General features: G+C 41.9%; 2 protein-coding genes across 7 annotated transcripts; one reads left to right on the top strand and one right to left on the bottom strand.

The window, feature by feature from the left end:
* Window positions 1-65: 65 nt before the first annotated feature.
* Window positions 66-15,254, top strand: git2a (G protein-coupled receptor kinase interacting ArfGAP 2a). Of its 6 annotated transcripts, XM_062382017.1 has the most exons (21): window positions 66-424; window positions 3,063-3,196; window positions 3,509-3,621; window positions 3,782-3,887; window positions 3,996-4,082; window positions 4,174-4,304; window positions 4,402-4,496; window positions 4,717-4,762; window positions 5,237-5,288; window positions 5,393-5,465; window positions 6,036-6,133; window positions 6,234-6,345; window positions 6,449-6,591; window positions 6,683-6,832; window positions 8,899-9,147; window positions 9,993-10,082; window positions 11,853-11,935; window positions 12,086-12,277; window positions 12,531-12,662; window positions 13,592-13,655; window positions 13,966-15,254. In XM_062382017.1, exons 1-21 carry the CDS (start codon window positions 373-375, stop codon window positions 14,176-14,178), a joined length of 2,415 nt encoding a protein of 804 aa, XP_062238001.1. In that variant the 5' UTR covers window positions 66-372; the 3' UTR covers window positions 14,179-15,254. The 6 variants fall into 6 exon arrangements, with proteins under 6 accessions (XP_062238001.1, XP_062238002.1, XP_062237998.1 ...); XM_062382018.1 differs by lacking the exon at window positions 12,531-12,662; XM_062382014.1 differs by lacking the exon at window positions 8,899-9,147.
* On the bottom strand, window positions 14,659-19,962 carry tchp (trichoplein, keratin filament binding). Its single transcript, XM_062382021.1, has 13 exons — window positions 19,822-19,962; window positions 19,294-19,488; window positions 18,375-18,585; window positions 18,239-18,295; window positions 17,826-17,894; window positions 17,283-17,456; window positions 17,077-17,189; window positions 16,923-16,989; window positions 16,668-16,840; window positions 16,495-16,576; window positions 16,228-16,413; window positions 15,957-16,100; window positions 14,659-15,854 (listed from the first exon to the last, which is right to left on the bottom strand). Exons 2-13 carry the CDS (start codon window positions 19,482-19,484, stop codon window positions 15,822-15,824), a joined length of 1,500 nt encoding a protein of 499 aa, XP_062238005.1. The 5' UTR covers window positions 19,485-19,488; window positions 19,822-19,962; the 3' UTR covers window positions 14,659-15,821.
* Between the last annotated feature and the right edge of the window lie 1,065 nt (window positions 19,963-21,027).

Genomic DNA, 21,027 nt, shown 5'->3' on the forward strand with positions numbered 1-21,027 from the left:
GGCACAGTGTACCTGTGTACGTAATGCTGCAGCTGCATGTCGCCCTGCTGCTTGTCTGACACACATACACACACACACACACTGACTGAAGACTGGCAGGCGGATAGAGGCTAGTTAGCTAGTCAGGTGCTAACTCAGCTAAGTGGTAGCATTGTACCTTCCTCCTCTGGGCACCGTTATAATGGTGCGGACGTAAGACGCGAACCCGAAGTTAAACCAAGTGGCAGGTCGTCGTTCGGGTTGTTTGTAATTAGCTAACCGAGGTGTTGCTAACGCGGAAGGCGTCCACACACACAGTAATCAATGGTTAGCTCAGCCCACAGCACAGTCTGCTCATTGTGAGGAGACATTTCCCCCTGAGCTGAGGACAGGATGTCTAAACGTCTGAGAAACACTGAGCTCTGCGCTGATTGTAATGTCCCAGGTAAGCTAACACAAACACATACACACACACACACACACCATCCCTGCAGACGTGAGCTGTTAGCCTTTATTGATCCACCAAGGTTGGGCTCCTTCCAGCTCAGTAAGCCTCCACACTTCTGATTTAAATCTGATTATGGGCCCGGGTTCAAGCTGTTTTCACACTGTACAGTAGTGTAGATCATGAAGTTCCGTGTTGTTTTGACTGAACAGGATGTCAGTGGTGTTTACAGATCAGTAACTAACTAACGTGGAGCCTCCCTTGACTCAGGTTTCAGTCAGACCTGTAACAGCTCTCTTCTTCTTTCTGTTTCCATCCATGTTGCTTGGTTTTAAAATGTATATTTTTGAATGTGTATAGTACAGATTTGTCTAACAACAAACGATATGTTGAAAATTTAATCTTCAATTCTGAAATCTCATCCCAGATCAGGAGCAGCAATCTGCTTTGTAAGTTCTGTGTCATCTCTGCAGAACAAGTAGGATGACAGCATCATTCTTTTACATAGCCAGTGTGGGTACAGAGTACAACACACAAAGACATTGGTAGGAGAAAGGAAAGCCTGTCCTAGGCTGATCCAACTTTTCATGGGGGATGCCTAAAAGAAAGGACTCATCTCCTCTTCAACATGCATTTTTAGGGTTTATAAAACTTGATTGTTGTAAAGATACTGTAAAGAATTATAATTTGACATCTAGAATATTAATAAAAGAAAAAAAAAGAGATTGGACCCTTTCTCTATGGTACTATGTACCTACTATGCTAGCTGCAGTGATTTATTAAATGGCGATCATCTCCAGTGGAAATATTATAATGCACAAAGCACCTTTAAAAATAGCCATTACAAAGTTATTCACTTAGAGAACAAAAAAATACAACATAATAGACAACAAGCAAACTACAGTTGCACTATAGCTTTTAAAATCAAATACAGGACACAATCAAATCCGAAACCGAAATCAAAGACAACAAATTCCAGTAATACCAAAAAAAAAATCTAGTAACAGCCATGTTAGCCTCAAATTTAATACTGTGTCCATTATGTGGCCTCAGAGCAACGTCAGCAACTTCCACCGATCTTTTTTGTTCTCAATAGCAAGCTATTAGGAAAGAAAGAAAAGTGGATTTAAATTCTTACAATTTACTTTTTCTGTGACAGACGAACAAGTAGTAGCTGCATTGTGTCTGAGGTGCTTTCAGAAGTCCCATTTATATAGAAGTGACGTGATGTTTTTCAGCAGGCACAGGAAGCAAAACAGGATGCTGAGTGAATTGACCGCAAGCTTTCAATGCAGAAGATTTTTTCTCTCTATATAATCGCAGCATAATGTTTTGTGAATGTTGCACAATGTGAGAGATTGTTTTTAGTGAGGGTTAACCCAATGTAATTTCATTTCCATCTTCAGGATTAGTCAAGTTTTTGTACCTTGTGCCTCATCAGGTCTTTAAAGCTAGTTAACCCCCCCCTCCTAGGTCTCCACAGCAGCTGGCCTGGATTGCCCTTCCATACAACTGTCACCAGTTGTTGGGGAAGAATATTTATAGTTTCAAAGATGTGGTATTAAATTTAGCAGCACTTGTTGAGGAATGGGTAAAAGAGGCATGTCAGCACTAACACTCATGTCTTGGTGGCGAGTAAGTTTGGAGAAGCTGCTGAAAACTGTGGACCAGGTGCCAGAATCTGACCAGCAACCCCCGCGGCTGTTCATCCTACACCACAGCTGCTGCTAAGGCACTTACAGTCTCACTGTCTGTGCTGTCACCGTGCCAGACACTCAATTGGCTCAACAGTTAATTGGCTATCGGGTCAATGGCGTATGAATTTACCACATTTTTGGTCTTGAGATGTTTGCGGCCACCATCGTCTCGGTACAGATCAGAGACAACAAAACCCTGAGACATTTGCAGTAGATGAAGTGTGCAAAACAGGTCAAGGTTATGTACACATATTTATTTTGGGCACAGGGTATTCTGTATCTTCTGCGTCAGATTCTAACGCCAGGCGTTGCCTGATTATGCAGCACTAAACTATATATCCTTTTTTAACAACGTATTGAAAGGGGAAGCTGCTCGATCACTCAACAATAACGTTGAGATGCTTCAACCGACAACTGTTAGTCTTGACTTCCTTTTTTCAATGTGTGTGGCTTCACCTAAACCTATGTCCAAAAAGGCCTTGAATCACTGTTGTGACAGAGTCTGTAATAATAGTACACTACTCAATTTAGAAAATATTAATATTAATTTCAAAAAGGCTCAATTAGTTCCTAAAACAGCGAGTTACTCAGGCAGGTGGGAACAGTGTATTTGTTTGAACTGTTTTTAGACATGAATTCATAAACAGTGGCTCACTGAGGCCTTTTGATCAATTTTCGATGACAATTGAGGCACAGACCAATATGTACCATGAGGATTTGGCTACACAGAAAACACTTGTTCGTTGGATCTGTTAACCCTAACCCTAGTTGTGGCCTTTTTCATGTAAGTACCACAGTGTAATAGTCGGTTAAGAACGTGATAAATAAAAGGTTATTGGGGTCATATTGTTGAATTATAATCAGCATATATAAGTGAAGGGAATATTTGGCCCTCAGTGTGAGCAGTAGATGAGCTGATACACGTTTCTCATCCCTGTCAGAACCTCGTTGGGCCTCCGTGAACAGGGGCGTGTTGGTCTGCGATGAGTGCTGCAGCGTTCACCGAAGTCTGGGAAGACACAGCTCCCAAGTCCGCCACCTGACGCACACGCCGTGGCCGCCTACACAGCTTCAGGTAATAACAGCTCAGTGGGAATGTTTAGATACTGTGGGATCTTTACACTCTCAGCTGTGACGTTTACTGTTCTTGTCAGAGGCTGCATTGTTCCTTAAAACGCCTTGAGGTCATGTTATCCTTGCTCAGTCTTTATTACTGTAGTTCTGATTTTAGCTGCCCCGTCTCTTTGCTCAAGATAAATCTGTTTGACAACCGACCACTCTGAGTTGTATTGATTTCTGTCCAAATATAGAAAGTATTTGTTCGGGAACAGAAATGTCAGTCAGCATTCTAAAAATAATCAATCAATTTCTTTTTGATTTCCCTTAGATGGTTCAGACATTATACAGCAACGGTTCAAATTCCATATGGGAGCACTCCCTCCTGGACCCCGCATCTGTGATGAGCGGGAAACGCAAGGCCAACCCTCAGGACAAACTGCAGTGAGTCATATACGTTTGAAATAATTACAGAGCCCTTTGTTCTCTGGATGCTAATTGTTTGGTAAACTTAAAATGATCATTACAATAAATAAATAGTGTTAATCTGTGCTGCTTGCTCATTCATAGTCTCTGTTTATTCATTTTTGTCATTGTCCCAAAGCCCAAACAAATCAGAATTTATAAGAGCCAAATATCAAATGCTGGCATTCGTCCATCGCATGCCTTGCCGAGAGGACGACAGCTCGACAGCCAAGGATCTAAGTAAGGTGAGGAGAAAAAGCTGCTCTAACTGATTATGAGAAAAGTGTTTTGTATTAAGTGTTTTTATATTATTAACAGTTTCAGTTCATACTAAAAGTGTTTTCTTTCTTCAGCAACTTCACTCCAGTGTACGCACAGGGAATCTGGAGACTTGTTTGAGGTTGCTATCCCTCGGAGCACAAGCTAATTTCTTTCACCCCGTAAGATTCACTTTATATACATTTATATACATTTTCATCTGTGCTTTTGCTTGTCTGTTGATATGAGGTCTTGAATCTGCTTCTACTCCAGGAAAAGGGAAACTCTCCCTTGCATGTAGCAGCAAAGGCAGGGCAAGTATCTCAGGCTGAACTGTTAACTGTTTATGGGGCAGATCCTGGCGCCCCTGACAGCAATGGCAAAACGCCCATCGACTATGCAAGGTTAGCTTCTTTCAATAAACTAATTTCAGCACAAAAATATTAACAAAGTTTGAGTAATTTATCCAATTGGAAATGTTTTTTTTATTATTTTTTTTAGGGAAGCTGGCCAACATGACCTGGCAGACAGACTGGTGGAGATTCAATATGAACTAACTGATCGACTGGCGTTCTACTTGTGTGGGAGGAAACCAGGTGAGAAAGATCTGGAAATGAAATGAATTTGGTGGGGGGGGGGGGGGGGTTACCTGCTTTCAAACTCAGGAAATTCTACTGAAATGATCTGGAGGAGCTGCACGCGAGAACGCATATGTCCTTGTCGGTTTATTTTGTCTCGTGAATACCAACTATATTATGTGTTTCAAGTATAAGCATTGATTCTGTCAGTCATCAGGCACCTTCTTCTTCCTTTCAGATCATAAAAACAGCCAGCACTTCATTGTTCCACAAATGGCCGACAGGTAAGAGAGCCCGAGCTGTACATCAGCCTGATGTGAGTCACTATTCAGTGATTTGTCTTTGATTGAACATGTGCATAACTGATAAGGTTTGACTTGGATGGAGCATGCAGAGCCAGAGCAGTGAGGCAGCTGTTTAGGATTGTATTTTTGCTCTGAGGCCCGTTCTGACATGCTCTTGAGCTCCCTGCAGCATCTGTTATATGAGCTGAAGATAACAGACCCAGTGAGGTAGTAGAGTTAAACTAAGAGCTCTGCAATTGCTGCAAATAATTCATTCAAAACTACTCTTTATCTCTATTACCAACCAATGGCAGACAAAAAACTGTTTAACTTCTTCAACTGAAATGTTATATTTTACGTTTTTTCATTGCTTTCTTATGGTGAATAAGGAACATGTAAGTATTAATCAGATTAAAGTTGAAATCATCTTAATTTCTCAACAGCTTATAATGATGAGTTATTTCCTGTTCACAGCAGTTTAGACCTATCAGAACTGGCCAAAGCAGCAAAGAAGAAACTACAGTCTGTAAGTACTGTTGTAGTGTTCACTTGTAGAATGTCACCGTTCTGAGCTTTGTTCAATCCGATGACTCATGTGGGACTAAGTGTAGTTTCCTGACTTTGATGCAGCTCAGTAATCATTTATTCGAGGAGCTGGCCATGGATGTGTATGATGAGGTGGACCGACGAGAGACGGATGCAGGTAAAAGTCTTTCTGTCTTGTCTTGTATACCTGCGACCAATGATATGCTAGATGAGATTAATTGAGGATAATTAAATGCTCATTAAAGGTCCAGTGTGTTTTAGAGATTCAGGAGGCAGAAATTGATTATGAAATAGTCCTAGAGTGTTGCATCTAAATTGTAAATTTTTTAGTTTTCTTTACCTTAGAATGGGACATTTGTATTTAGATACGTTATATTTACATTTTACGGAGGCCGCCATGTTTTTCTTTACAGAAGCCCACACTTGACAAACTAAACACCTTTTTGAATTTTTAGGACAACTGAATGCTGCCACAGGTTCTTTAATGTTTGGCAGGGGAGGGTGAAGGGAGGGGTATTCAGCTGCAATATGCAACTTCACCACCAGATGTCAATAAATTCTGCACACTGAACCTTTAAATAGCAAAAGAGAATCTCTGGTTTCTTTAAAAAGAGTACCACCTACTATAAATGTTAAAGAGAACATCAGCTTACACAATGCTATTTTTCACTAACCCTAACCCTTGATCTGGACATTAGTTTACATTTAATTCTTCTGTTTCTTGCAGTGTGGTTGGCCACACAGAATCACAGCACCCTGGTGACAGAAACAACCGTGGTGCCTTTCCTGCCTGTGAATCCAGAGTATTCATCAACACGGAACCAGGCAAGTAACCCTCACAGAACTCTTTTACCAATGCTCTATTGTTTATCTTTGTATGTGTGGATTCATTTTGAACTAAATTGGCCTTTTGTTTTCATATTAGGGACGACAGAAACTTGCAAGATTTAATGCACATGAATTTGCAACTCTGGTGATCGACATACTAAGTGATGCCAAGCGCAGACAACAGGGGAACTCAGTGGCCAGTCCCAAAGGTCAGTGTCTTATGTGTATTTATTTCCAGGTCATACTGGCACCGGACATTTCTCGCTTGTGCAGCAGAGATGTTAAGTGTTTGACTCTGTCCCTTCATTCCAGACAATATTGAACTCATCCTGAAGAGTGTGGCTATCAGACACTGTAGCGACAGCCAGGACAACGACCAGCCTGACTATGATAGTGTGGCGTCGGACGAGGATACAGATCCAGAGCTAAACTCCAGCAAAGGAGACAGGACCAAGGTATCACAGTATCACATTCGCTAATTACAACCGTGACAGACACTGTGTCTCTCTCTAGGAGTCTTTACAGTTGTTGTTTCTAATCCCACAGAGTCTGGACTCTGACCTCTCAGACAGCCCCATTACTATGCAAGAATACTTGGAAGTGAAACACGCGCTCTCAGCCTCTGAAGCCAAGATTCAGAAGCTCATGAAAGCCAATAACAACCTGAGCGATGAGCTGAGGCTGATGCAGAAAAAGGTATCCACCGAGCTCCACCCTTAAGATCACTAACACCGGGGGCCAGCCTGAGGGGGGGGCCACAGCGGTCAGCAGAGCTCTTCTCCTGCCCAGTGTGATCGCTCTCTGGTGTGGAGGCCCAGCCTGGGGGTTGGAGTCAGGGCCGAGCTGCTGTGACACCCTGCTGGTCCACCCTCTGTTTTGGCCAGCATGTTCAATTTCATAGCTTGAATGTAAACAGCATTTGTTTTGTGTTGGTTTGTTTTATAGATGTGAGAAGAACAAGTCCACCATTACTCCAGTTAATAACAAACACAGTTTAGTCCCATTTTTTTGTTACCTATAAATTAAAGTTATAGATATGCTATGTCATGTTACTAACAAGCATGTTTCAAGAGCATGACAGGTTTTTATCCCTTCATAGTTATAGTCACTAACTTAAATTGTATGTGTGTGCCTTGCTCACATGTAGTGTGTTGACTGAATAGAATGTTTTTAGATGATTTCTAGCTGTTAACATATGGATTTATTGTTGGACATGTTTTTTAAGCAGATACATTTCATAGAAAGCACGCTCCTCAGCTGATTCAAGTCTGGAATAGTGATATTGTACCAAACTGCTGATTTGTAAGATATATTTATACAATATATATTTTTGACCACAGAAATTCTAGAACATGTAACAGCTAGGTGTTTTGTCAAAATGAATCATTGACAGTGAGGTTACTCTTTTATTTTTTACATGTGTTAAAGGGTTTTAATTTGGTTGTTTGGAAGGAGGGTGCAGAATTTGTGTCTTATTTTCTGGGGGTAGACAGTAGACTGTGTATAAAGACAGATGACGCGTCTCCACATCTTCCAGTTTTACAAAAATGAAGCTAAAATATCCGGGATATTGTTGCCACCATCTTGTGCTGGATGGAGCTGAGCTGCAGTATCAAGGTCCTGTTGATGCAATCGACCGATGGCAAGTTGGTCTCAGCTGTTAACCATCACATATATATACCGTTTTTTATAGCATCAACTAATTTAATCCAAACTCATCTGGGGAATGAACACAAACCTCAGTGTGATAAGAATGAAACCATTCACTATCTCGGAGGAAGTGAGATTTATGACCCTTACTGCAGCCAGCCACCAGGGGTGATCAAGATGCTTTGGCTTCACTTTTGGGGGAACTGTCATGTCGTCCATCTTTATGCACAGTCTATGCATAGATACTAAGATCTGAAAGCACACGTCTTAATTTGTGGTTGGACCATTTCTCAACGAAGAACATTCAGATAAAGATGCTGGACAGGACAGATACCAGTAACCATATCTCTAATGCAGGCTTCTCTTATATTAGAACCCTGTTTCTGTAACAAATCAGCCTTTACCAAACACCAGCAGATGTTAGTAGCTAAGTCCCTCTACATCTCAAGTTTCACTTTCTAACACCAGCAGACAAGTTCTCAGCATTGAATGCAAGTTACTGCATTGATTAAGGCCAGTTCATCTTTGACAAAATCTTCTTGATTTTGTTCTTCTCAGTCTCTCTGTACTGAAGCTGCACCTTGACTTAAACTTCACCTGTGTTGCTGACCTGTGCCACAACCTTTTGCTTGCTTGTCACTTGCTTTGCATCTCTAGACAAAGGGAAAACCTCTCCCAAAGCGAAAGTCTGGTTATTACTGTGATGTTAGGTGGTTCAGATCAGAGCATTTAAAAACAGGAAGCTGTTTCAGTAACAGTCACAAGGATGCTGTGTGGATATTTTAGCACAATGGCACAGGTTTATTCTTAAAGGATAATGTACTAGTGTAGGGTAATATAACACAACAGACATTAGAAAGATAAATATATATATGTATATTTATACACACACACACACATATTGGTGGTGACAAGTCAGAAACCTTTGTAGTTTTTTGTTCTTTTCTGTTTTTTTGTGAGAGCCGTATACAAATCATGACTGAAACTCTCCTGGGAATAAATATTTAGAGGAATAACGGGAGAGAAACTGAAATGCAGAATGGATCAGGACAGGGAACAAAGCTTGCTTTGCTGAAAGCACCTCTTAGTGTGTTGCTGACCGTCTCTTCCAGCTTCAATCTCTGCAAAGCGACAACTCGTCTCTCAAGCGGCAGGTCACACCCAATATCTATCAGATCCCCAGCGGTTCAGACTACCCTGACCCTTCCAGTCCCTCAGCCCTGAAACGCCGGCAGTCTGCACAGGCCAGTCGGCCCATGTCTATGTATGAGACCGGCTCAGGCCTGAAGCCCTATCTCCCTAAAGGGGAAACTTCCTACCCTGAGGAGGGTATCCCCACCATGCAACCCTTCCCACCTCATGTAAGTAAGAATGTAAGTAAGACCTGTTCCCTGCTCTCCTTTGCCATTTCCTCTCCTCTGCTATGTTTCCATGACTTTCCCTCATGTATTCACCTTGTCTGCAAACCTTTCTCCAAAATGTTTCCTCACTCATTTACCACTGGGTAGTTTTCTGCAGCATCAGAGACAGAGTCCTCAAAAAGCACAAGTTCATGCATTTCAATAAGAGTCAGTCACATTTCATTATGTCCAGATTTGAAGTTTACACAGGACTGTTGTGTGTGTGTGTGTGTGTATACAGCTGTTGTTTACTGGAGCGCTGCTTGTTCCTCAGTCAGAACGTAGCTGTACAAACAAAGAGATGCTGTTATTCTGATAAACTCTGAAGGTTTTTTGTATTGTGTTTTATGTTGATGAAGCATTAAAACTACCATACAAATACTCTGTGTTCTTGTAATGCATGATGAATCCACACACTCACTAAAACCTTCTCACCTGTTTGATTTGTCTGCAGTTCAATTTGAGCTGATGAATTCTAGTTTCCTGGTTCTTTCCTTCTGATGAATTAACTCTTCACTCTCAGGGTTTAAATGTAGGACATAGATCTGTGAAATCCACCAAGCTATTTTAAAGTTACCACATAACATTAATTGCTATCCCTTCTAAAATAACAGGATTTTCTAATCTTGATCATGCTCATATTCATTGCACTGTTTCCATCAGCTCCTTTCTCAATATACATTATGTGATAAAGCCGCAACCGCCTTGAAGAGGTCTGTGGGACGTCCTAACGTCATCTCGCTACACCTTTCATTCTGAAACTGAAGAGATTTGTCCTTAAAATGTGATTTGAACCCTGTCTTTAGACGGAAAGGGGCGCTCTTGTGACCGCCTCTTCATCCCTCCCCTCATTTCCATCAACCATGTCATGGTCGAAGGACGAAAGTGCTCAAAAGGTTAAGTACATCTGCACTCGTCCACACCTCGTGGGACACAGCAAATCCACCGGGAGCCTTTTACCATTACTACCTCTTTCTGTACCCTTTACATTCCTGTCTCTCCCCAAATGCTGCTCCCTCTCTGCTCTGCTGCATGAGCCAACCCTCCACTGGCTGCCCTTCACCACCAGTCACCTTCCTCCATCAGCATCATCCTCACTGTGAGCCTACACAAGTGGAATTGTGTGGTTTTGTGAAGGCGAAACCTCAGACTGAACCCTGAGCAGAAAGCTGTGCTTGTGACGCAGCGTCTGATCATTTAACGCTTTCCGTTTGATGCAGAATCCTGTGCAGCAGATGATGTAGAATTTTGATTGATTGGACAAAGTTTGTTTTTAGTGTTTGTTGAATTTCACAACCATCTGTAAGACTTTTGGAAATTAATTGAGTATTTAGTGAATTAGATTGTTAAATGTATGTTTTATAAATCTTCAATTCTTGGATTTTTTTTCATTTCAAATCCTCTACTTATCAAGAAAAAACTTATTTTGACTCTGTCTAACAAATGCTTGTCCACTTTGCAGAGTGACCTTTCAGCAGCATGCTCTCAACACTGCGGTCATCCCTGAGTGTTTACAGTCTAAACAGATTGATCCTCTCTTCAGGCAGAACACAGACTAATCTAAACATGTATGAACTAATCGCTTTTCCTCAGGCAAGCTAACACGTGCAGCGTTTCCTTTTGTACTGTGTGTATTTGACGGATATACTGAAAGGTTATGAACATGTTGTACGTTCCGGCTGAGTGGCGTGAGTGTTCTTGTCTGTCTCTGCTTCCTGTTTATAAATATAGTTTTCAGTCTGATAGTGAGACTGCGTGATGTTAAGCTACAATGAACATATCAGATCACAGTTAACTCTTTGTGTCACACACTTTATATTTGTGCTGCGTGACATTTAGTTTTATTTATGAACTCGTCTGGACACTGACTTCCCGTCCTCATGCAAAAACCTCTTGTGTTCACTTCTCTATAATTCGGAGAAAGCTTGTGTGTCATGGTTCAGATCTCTAGAGCCATGTGTTGCTGAAACTCTGTCTTTTTTGTTTAGTCCACCTTTACTTCAGCAGTTCAAAAGTTTTCATAGACAAACTCCATGTCACTCAGTTGAGCACATACTTCAGACCAACAATCTGCTTCAAATCGATTAAGCTGCATCAAACTTCACACCCTCGTAGATGTCAGTTTCCTAAATGTGGCCCGATTTGTCTATTTTTCATCAGGATCGTTGAATTATTTCCTGGTAAATTTGTGAAGGTGTCAAAAAACAAAACAAACATCCTGTCTTGCAATGTTAAAGAGAGACTATCCTGGATTGGCTTCTTTTTTTGCAGATTCACCTCAATATGTTATAATTTCTGTCTTGGCCGACGCCCCATCCAGTTGACTTTGAAACCCACACTGTAGTTTCGTGTAATCCTTTTTACAAAGAAGCAAACAAATGCAGAAGTAAACATCTCTTTTAGTAGCTGTCACACTGACAGGAGGAAATGATCTAAACTCAATCTGTTTTACTAATATTTTTACAAATGCTGTAAATGTATTGTGATGTGCTCTTGCTTCACAGCTGTACTGGCTTACTGCTGTCTTTGCATCACTTTAACATGTTTATACTCCAGTTTGAAGTTGGCACAACAAACTGAAAAATGTAAATTCTTGCTCATCGGGGATGAAATTGACCTGAGGCATTGAAGAATGGAATTTTCTCTGTCCTGGCTCTTCCCTCTAGGCCTCGAGGTTCGAGAAGCAGAGCAGCATGCCTGAAAGTGACTATGACAACACGTTCTACGACTCTGAGCTGGACGATTCAGGGTGAGAGTAAATAAGTTGTCAAGTGAGAGATAATAACCGTGTTTTATGGCTCCTGAATATGGTTCAAATGGGGTTTTCAGTAACATGTGCCGTTTTGTCTGCCAAGTAAAAACAATAAATACTGTTTTCTTGTGACTTTTACTCTTGCAGCTTGTGCAGGAGAGGGAGGCTGAGGAGCAGTGGCTGGCTGGGGGAGGGCAGCTCCATCCCCGAGCTGGACGGTCTGGAGACGGAGTCGGACCCCACGCTTCCCAGCACGGAGGACGTCATCCGCAAAACCGAGCAGATCACCAAGAACATCCAAGAGCTGCTGCGAGCCGCTCAGGAGAACAAACACGACAGGTCAGAATCTAAAAAGATCAGTTATTTTAGATCAGTGATTCTGTCCAGCTTTCACTTCCCTGCTTTCATTTTTACATCCCAAGTTCCTCTTCCTTTCATTATATTTCGGATCTGTTTAGTTGTGTTTGTTTTCTATAATTTCCTCTTTTGTTTCTGTAATCTTCGACCCCCCCCCCATCCGACTTCCACTCTGCTGCTGCTGATATGTTGTTGCGTTGCGGTGCCCCGCCCCCTCCCTCGCTCCTGTGAGCAGACCATGTGAGCGGGAAGGTGTGCGTCGGCTCAGGCACAGTCTGGGATGTTTCAGCACTCTGGTACCCTGGGCTGACAAGGCCCCCCCTCCCCTGCAGCCACTCAGCCTCCGGTCCCCTGACCCCACCTCCTGGTACTCTGGCCTCTGTCCCTGCCTCCCAGGCACAGTTTCATTCTCCTCTCACTCCCTCATTTCTTCTCTCACCTGCTAACAAGCTGATGTCTCTTTTTCAATGTCAATGTGCTAATGAACGCTTGAGTTTGTTCAGTGTAAAATGGAGCCCGACCATTTTATCTGTCAGCTGATATGAGCCTCTCACAGACATGTGGGTGTTGACATTTCTGTTTACAAAAATGCAGAGAAGATGTGCATTTTTGATTATATTTTTAAAAAGTGTGTTAATTTTATTTATTGCAGCTCCACATATTTGTTTTATAATTTTATTTGTTTTGTTTTTATAGTTTTTGGCTAACTGTAAAATGTCAAGCCTCATTTACATTTCTTTCACATAAGGGCTCGATAACAACATCTTAGGAATAATTTAAATTTTTTTATATAACATTTTGGCTGATATATCTGCATCAAAAAAAAACTTTACTCCCTGAGATATGGCATCGCTCCCAAAAAATCCACATCGTCCGGGCTCTAGTTTATTACTTGATTGACGATGATATGTTTTCTCACTCACTCTCACTCAAGTTAGTCGATGGAAAGTTACAAATTACAATACATCTGTGTAGTTACTTGCATTTATTAGATGTAGCCCAGAGTGTGATTAATGTTTTAAGATTTTCATATTTGTCAAGTTTGTTTGTTTGTTTCATGTGTTGTTTTTTTGAATATGAAATCTCACAGGACTAAAAGTGTGTTCAGTTACATGTTATTAGTTCTTGTCAGCCTGAAGTGAACTGAACATGCATGATGTGTTGTGGATATGACGGAGTTCTTTGCATGTAATAACTTTTGGTTCTTCTACATTAATATTTAATCTATAATGTTGAAAATGGTATGGATGTGAGATCAATACATTGAACTCGCTGACACACGTCTTCTCCTCGCAGCTTCATACCCTGCTCAGAAAGAATATATGTGGCTGTAACAGAAATGGCTGCCCTCTTTCCCAAGGTATGGAAACAACCTCGTACTGTACATACATTTAGTCAGAGGAAGTGGACCAGTTATTTACTTTTAAAGGCAGCAAAAATAAAATTAGATGTGTCATGTTCAAATACAGCAATATTATCATCTGTATACCAATAACCAATGTACTAAATATTATTAAATGTGTGTGTTTAGTGTGGTGAAAAGTAAAGTAGACAAACCAACTAAGGTTTTAGGCCCAGAGGTCAATCTGCACTCAATTCATCCTAAACCAATTTTGAAAGGACACAATATAAAGACAGTCCCATGATATTTGTTCTACCGTCCTCTGCAGAGGCCGCGCTCGGAGACCGTGAGAAGCTCCCTGCGCCTGTTGACCTCCAGCGCGTACCGGCTCCAGGGCGAGTGCAGGAAGGCGGTGCCGTCAGAGGGCTGCCCCCGACCGGACATGCAGCTGGTCACTCAGCAGGTCATCCAATGTGCTTATGACATCGCCAAGGCCGCCAAGCAGCTCGTCACCATCACCACAAAGGAGAACACCAACTAACAGCACTTACAAGGCTGCACAGCCGTTCAGCATCTCAGTTCTTTTTTATATATATATTTTTTTCGAATCCTTTTGATTTTTGTTTTTGTGGTATATGCATGCATTTGTTTGTTTCTTAACTTATGAATAGGTATTGACATTATTTAAAGCCAGCTCAGAGTTTCAAGGAAAAAAGTCAGCAGCTGTTTTTTGGGATATTCAGCGGTTGTAATAGCACAAGTTATCTTGAGGTGAAGATGACATGCAGCAAGTCAGGGAAACACAGAGGCTTCTAGATTTCTCTCTCAAACTTAAAGTAAAAGTAACTCTTAACTTACAAATAGTCTTGAAGCACATTACAGTGAACTTACATGGTGATACAGGTATATGTTATCAGTCCAAAGCAAGGCACAGATTCTTAAAAACCATAAATGTCATTGAATGCTGTTAACACTCTTGTACTCAAGGAGCTTCCTCTGATTAATTACACTGGAAGCATCATCATCATACTGTAAAGTTTAATCTTCAGAAACAGAATAATTAGGTAACTTACATTAAATATTGGGAACTTCATTACATCACACTTTGCAATGCTAATGTTTGTTGCATTAAAAAAAAAGCCATTTATACCATTTGTCCCCTGTCCCAGTGTAGCCCAGTGTGCAGGGCACTGTTCACAGAGACATTTGACTTGTCAGTGAACTTGTTTAGGAGGCAGGTTGTGATCTTAACCAGAACCAGGATGTTGTAATGATTTGGTGTGTCTCTAACAGGCTAAAGACTGCACTGTATTCTGGGCTCCCATGTGCCATTGCAGTGTTGGTGAGGTTACAGCATATATAGAGCTAAGAGCCATACTGTACCTACGTCCATGTGTTGTGTGCTCTGTTCCGTTGCTGCTAGTTTTTGTATTAATGTGCAACATGTGGGATGGAGCTGTAGACAGCTGCCCTGTTAATGTGCTTCCCAGGATTCCTCCTCACCCAAGTGTCTCATCGTCGTTCTGTAATCTGAGCAAGGTCATTTCATTGAATGAATTTCAAAGTCAGACTTTGGAAAAATAACTATTTTCTAAATAAACTTAATTTATAACTACATCCTGTTTTATCATGTTTGATTCCTTGACAGAAAACACTGGACTGATTTGTTTGGAACATTGTTTTTTTTTTTAATCAAAAGTAAAAAAAAAAAGATCAGGATATAAAATATATATACTCCTTGAAGAGCTCCAAAAGTGCAAATGAAACTTTGTTCTTCGCTACAAATGCAAACAACCGGCCCTGGATTATTAACATCAAGATGGAACAATGGCCCCACAGTCTACATGATTGGTTCACTTCTTTATAAGACATTCAAGGAGAGATTCACTTTTCTGTACGAACATGATGCGTTTATCAAAACAGTTACAGATTGATAAAGTTGTTCATCTCCATTCTGGTGCTTAGTTTATATGGAACCAATAGGTGTGAACACATGTGAAAGGTTGTTTCTGTGATACGCCTCTCGCCCAATGTCAGCATTTACTGTTAGTGTTTTCATTTTGGCATTTGAGTTTTGTTTTAAGACACGCTTAAAAAACAATTTGAACAAATCCTTTAAGGATATTAACATCTTTAAAAATACATAACATACAAATCTGTTTTAACTTCATACTCTCACGTTGCTCATGTCCATGCGGATCGAGGTCTGCTGTGAACCTAAAAGAGACAGTTCCCAAGCTATTTTAGTACCGATAACGTAAAAGAGCATTTAGACATTTGGAATATCAACATTCAAAATCATTGTTATTTAATTGTTACCTTCTCCTGGTAGCCTTTCTTGGCGATCCTCAGCATCTCCAGCCTCAGATCCTCCTCTTGGATACGCAGGGCCTCCCTGTCTCTCTCCTCGTCCTGCTCTTTCTGGCACTGCTCCTCCCAATGCTCTTGACGCTGCTGCTCCACCTACAGTGCAAACACACAAACAGCTTTAGGCCTATTTGTGCTGTGAGTTGTGAGCTGAGCTACCTTTGGAACTCCAAATTGTTTTAAGTTCTCGCTGATAAAAGATACCACTGCAGCATGAACCAACCTGAGCATTTAACTCTTGTATCCTTGCTGTCTTGCGACCCTCTTCACTGTCCTTCTCCTGACGTCTGATGTCCTTCTCCTGCTCCAGCTCCTGGATCAACTCTTCTCGTCTCATCAGTAACTCTTCCTGAGCCTCGCGGTTCTTCTGCACCTTCTGCTCCAACTGCTGCTGTCGGCCCACGAGCACCTTTCCAAGAAAAATACAGGAAAGTTAGTCTGTCATCAAATCGTCACGCGTCAGAGTCTTTTCAGTCTTTTACATCTTTACCTCATGCATGAGTCTTTCTCTGGCTTTCCTCTCCTTCTCCCACTCGGCCTCTCGTTTCTCCCATACACGCTGAGCTTCTTCTCTAAAATGGATGAAGTCCAGTGGTTTATATTCGAAGGGAAACAGGGGTCCCTGCCTGCGGAGTCAGAGGTTCCTTGAGTCTTGCTGCTCACCTGTGCAAGATGTCAAACTCCGCCTCCCGTTCTTGCTCCAACTGAAGTTGCTCTTCAATCACTTGTTTCATCCAGGCAGCATCAGCGACAGCCCTCTCCCTTCGTGTGCTCTCCATTCTCCTGTCCTCGTGCTCTCCTTCCAGCAAGGCTGCCAGGATCTTACGGTCGGCCTCCTGGAAGGCACAGAGGTATTCAAAGAAGATGTTTAAACCCCGAAATATATATACATATCTGGAGTACACTCACTAAACTTACCAGTTCCTCCTGCACTTGCTGCGCTCTTCTCTTCAACTGAGCTCGGTATTGACGTATCAAGAAATACCTGGTGGAACATGAATTCAATGAATCTAAGACCTCGCCTGTATGATCACACTTGCGATGAGTCATCTACTGAAAGACCTTCCCTTACCCCATCTCAGACTTCTTTCGTCTTTCCTCCACCTTCCTTCTCTCCTCCTCCAAGTTCTCCAGCTCCCACTGCTGCACCAGCAGAGCCTCTTGCTCCTTCTTTAGACGAGTGGCCTGAGAGAGAGAGAGAGAGAGAGAGAGGGAGGATGATGCTTAACCTCCAAAATCCCTTTTCACAGAGGAAAATGTAGTCCAAGATCTTTATACCTCTTCTTCCCTCCGCTTCAGTTCTTCCATCTGTTTGCAAAGGTCTTCTCCTCTCTTGCGCTCCTCTGCTTTCCTTTTCTCCTCCACCTGTCTAATCCGCTCCAGAGCCTCTTTTCGGGTGCGTTCATACTCATTTTCGAAGCGCCTCGTCTCCTCCTGCTCTGCCACTTCTTGCTGCATGTGTAAAAAGCAATGGGTCATTTACAGTAGGTGTCTAAACGTTCTAAATTATGTAGCAGGTTGAGTGGATTAACCAGAGTAGATCTCAGACCTGATACTGTGGTCACAGATGACATGGGCGCTGTTTAATTAAAAATTGATTTGTTACCTAAATCAGTCACATAAAATGATAATGATAGTTTAATGACTTGTGGGTCCTCTGTGTGGCCGCTGGCCTGGTGAAGGTTATACTTCAGAGAACTGGGGAGTAATTTATCCCCTGTTTGGTTTGATTAAAATGGAATATTGCACACAAATTCCTGGAGGTGAAAAAACACGTCTTATCCTAGAACTGTTCTAAAAGAGCTGTGATGAATTTCCTACCTGGGTCTTCTCAGATATCTGCTCCTGCCATCGGCTGACAACATGATCTTTATGTAATGCTGACTCGACCTGTGGACGGATTAAAAGAGCAAGTTCTGACACAGGCGCGACAGAGATACTGATGAACCTGACCCCTGGCGGAAGGGACACCCGGACATTTTTTTCTCCCGAGTCGACACTGCGCTCAGGTTAACAGAAAGTCATGGAACAGCTGCATCACTAGACCTATTCGTTTCCAGATCAAATGGACATCATGAAAAAAAGTGTCTGTTTTCTCCACTTGCTGTGTTCTTCAGACATATAGGATGGTCACTAGATTCCTTTAGGCCATTTCTCTGTTCATCAACAGTCAGACATTGAGGTAACCGGTTTGGCACGTGTCACTTTTGCATTAATAGTTAAAAATTGAATACCTCTCGCAACTCTGGGTTGTTTTTCTTCCAGTGCTCCTTCAACAGCTCTTGTGCAAGCTGGGAATAACAAAACAGAAATAACAGGGATTGTACACAGTGTTTTAAAAGAAATATGCACCTAAAACAATGCAGCTACCTTTTTCCTTCTCTCATCTCTGGCTGTGCGAAGCTCCTCGGCTTTTTGCACCAGCTGATTTGCCAGTGTTGCCCTGTCAGGTACCACTTCTCTGAGCTCAGCCTCCAGCTGCTCTTGTTCCTTTTGAAGCATGGCCCTCAGCAGGTTCCTGCGCCGCTCCAGGCTGGCCTGTTTCTCCTCCTTCACTCTCTGTTTGTAGTATGACGACATACTGGGAAAAAGAGAGTGAAAAAACGTGAGTTTTCTTTCTCTGACATTTTCCCCTTTCATCCGCAGCTGCTGATGAAACTGGCAGACACACATGCACATATTAAATCACAGCACATAAATAGACAATACACAGTTTTAAAGGAAGACTATTGCTCTACACAGCTAAAGAACAATCAACAAGCACCCAAATGCTGTAAATTAGGTAATGAGTAGTGCACTTATACCCTACTTATATGATTCTATTATTTTTTCTAATCAATGCTGTAAACACTGTTATTTTGCTGATGTGCTCAGTTACATGCAACATCTACTGCACTTCTGTCCGTCCTGGTACAGGGATCCCTCACATGTGGCTCTTTCTGAGGTTTCTAAATCCCCCCCCATTAATAGTTTTTGTTGTTGTTGTAGTTTTTCCTTACTCTTGTCAAGGGTCAAGGAAAGAGGATGTTGCGCATTGTTAAAGCCCTGTGAGACAAATTGTGAATTGGGAATTTGGGCTACACAAATAAAATTTGATTGATTGATTGATTTAAGATGTTCAGTTGAAAGATCCCTTTTTTAAGGTGTAATTACTTTTGTGTGAATAATCTAGAATAAACACTTCTGTACTGCGACTCTCTGTTGCTTTGCACCTCTGGATGGTTTTATCTCTGATGCTCCAGACTGGTGTGAGGCTGTTGGTGCTGTGCAGCACTGGTGGATGAGTTACCTCCGCTGGTGGGACTGGCCGGAGGTCCACGCCGCCTGCCTCTGGCTGCAGACACTCTGCTCTCTGAAGTACCGGGCATGCTGCTCCCACTGCTGCCGACACCGGGCCTCCTGCTCCCGCTGCCGGGCCATCTGACCGGCCAGCGCCCGGGAGCGGCCGGGTACATGGGCCGAGAGCGTCGGCAGAGCCATAGACCTGAATCATGAAGAATCAAGAGCAGTAGAAATAACCTCTGCTTTCTCCTGACCAGAGCTGCATGATGTATAATGGCCACCTGCAGCGTCTGAACCAGGCGCTAGCTGTGTGTGTGTGTGAGGTCGAGGATAGAAACCACTCACTCACGTACACGCACACACTAGAGAGTATCCAGTATATGTTGTTGATTGTTTTACACACGTGTTGTTGTGCATTTGACGTGTTTACTCTAATGAACAACACACGAACAAAGCGTCCCGCCGCTCACTCGCTAGTCATCACTGACAGAGCCGAGTCGAGGCTTTCATGACTCGGTAAATCGCACGGACTCACCCTGCTGGAGGTGAAGCCTGCTGCCGTCACTCGATGTTTGCTCGAATCACTCGATGGTTCGAGTCTCAAAGCAGAAAACTCGCCTCTGCTCTTTCCCCCAGTGTCCCCTAGTAACCGACATCACTTCCTAGTTACTCCCACGCTAAGGGGGGAGGTTAAGGTCAAAATTAAGAGAACAGGGACGAAAACGCGAAAATATTTGCCTTCAAATGTCGCTGCAAAAATGTTAAAAACAATTTTTTTTCTTCTGTAGAGTCACCAAGTCGAACTTATTATGACACATTAATAGTGTACAGCCTACAACACGTTTTAAGACAGAAATTAATCTAATAGGAAAATAAAGCAGTGATAATGAGAGTATCGATAATGTGATGTAATATTTATTTGGGAAACACAAATGTTCTTCCCCATAATAATAATAAAAATACCCCAAAGCTCTTACTATTATTTTTATAACTGGTCTATGAAGATATATAAGCCTAAATGATTTATTAAACGTTAATCACAGTTTATGGATTTAAAAATGTTCATTATGATGTATAATCTTTTCCAATCCTTTCAGACATCATCCTCATTTGCTCATTCACAAAGTATAAATTGAATAATTCAAATTTAGAAAATAAATAGCTTTAATATAGTGTAACTATGTTCTTTTTATAGACTTAATACCAGGCTCCCACCAGATCAGCGTGACTGTACTTCCAGACAAGTCCACTAGTTGTCAGTAAAGCATCATGTGTGATTGAACGCAGAGGAAGTCAATAGAATCAGCTAATTGGAAAACCTGTGTGTGTATGTTTGTGTGTGTGTGTGTGTGTGTGTGTGTGTCTTCATAGTTAACGTTTGGGGATATTTCAATTTAATTTTCCTAATACTACTGGCCTAACCCTTATCAAATTTAAGATAACCTAATTTAAACCCAAATATATGCATCCCTAACCTATTCCTAAACCTAACTTGACCTAACATACACCTACTCATAACCTAAGGCTAGACTTTAAACATTAACTTACAAATAACCACTGACCCGAAAATCTGGTTTACACAACTGAAGGCTCAGCTTTTGTCTCAAGTTTCACAACCCATCGTCAATTAGTTGGACTATAGTCTGAAAGTTGTTCCCAAAAGTGGCAACAACGCATAAGCATGCACACACAGACTCTCTCTTCTCTCTCTCTCTCTCTCTCTCACTCTCTCTCTCTCTCT

Source organism: Platichthys flesus, chromosome 3 (assembly GCF_949316205.1).
Source record: "Platichthys flesus chromosome 3, fPlaFle2.1, whole genome shotgun sequence".
NCBI lineage: Eukaryota > Metazoa > Chordata > Actinopteri > Pleuronectiformes > Pleuronectidae > Platichthys > Platichthys flesus.

Coding starts and splice junctions, on each gene's coding strand:
- git2a (XM_062382017.1), top strand. CDS start 373: ATGTCTAAACGTCTGAGAAACACTGAGCTCTGCGCTGATTGTAATGTC. Junction 5,466..6,035: donor CCGACGAGAGACGGATGCAG/GTAAAAGTCTTT, acceptor TGTTTCTTGCAG/TGTGGTTGGCCACACAGAAT. Junction 6,346..6,448: donor CTCAGTGGCCAGTCCCAAAG/GTCAGTGTCTTA, acceptor CCTTCATTCCAG/ACAATATTGAACTCATCCTG.
- tchp (XM_062382021.1), bottom strand. CDS start 19,484: ATGGCTCTGCCGACGCTCTCGGCCCATGTACCCGGCCGCTCCCGGGCG. Junction 16,577..16,667: donor GAGTTTGACATCTTGCACAG/GTGAGCAGCAAG, acceptor CATCCATTTTAG/AGAAGAAGCTCAGCGTGTAT. Junction 15,855..15,956: donor AGAAAGGCTACCAGGAGAAG/GTAACAATTAAA, acceptor TGTCTCTTTTAG/GTTCACAGCAGACCTCGATC.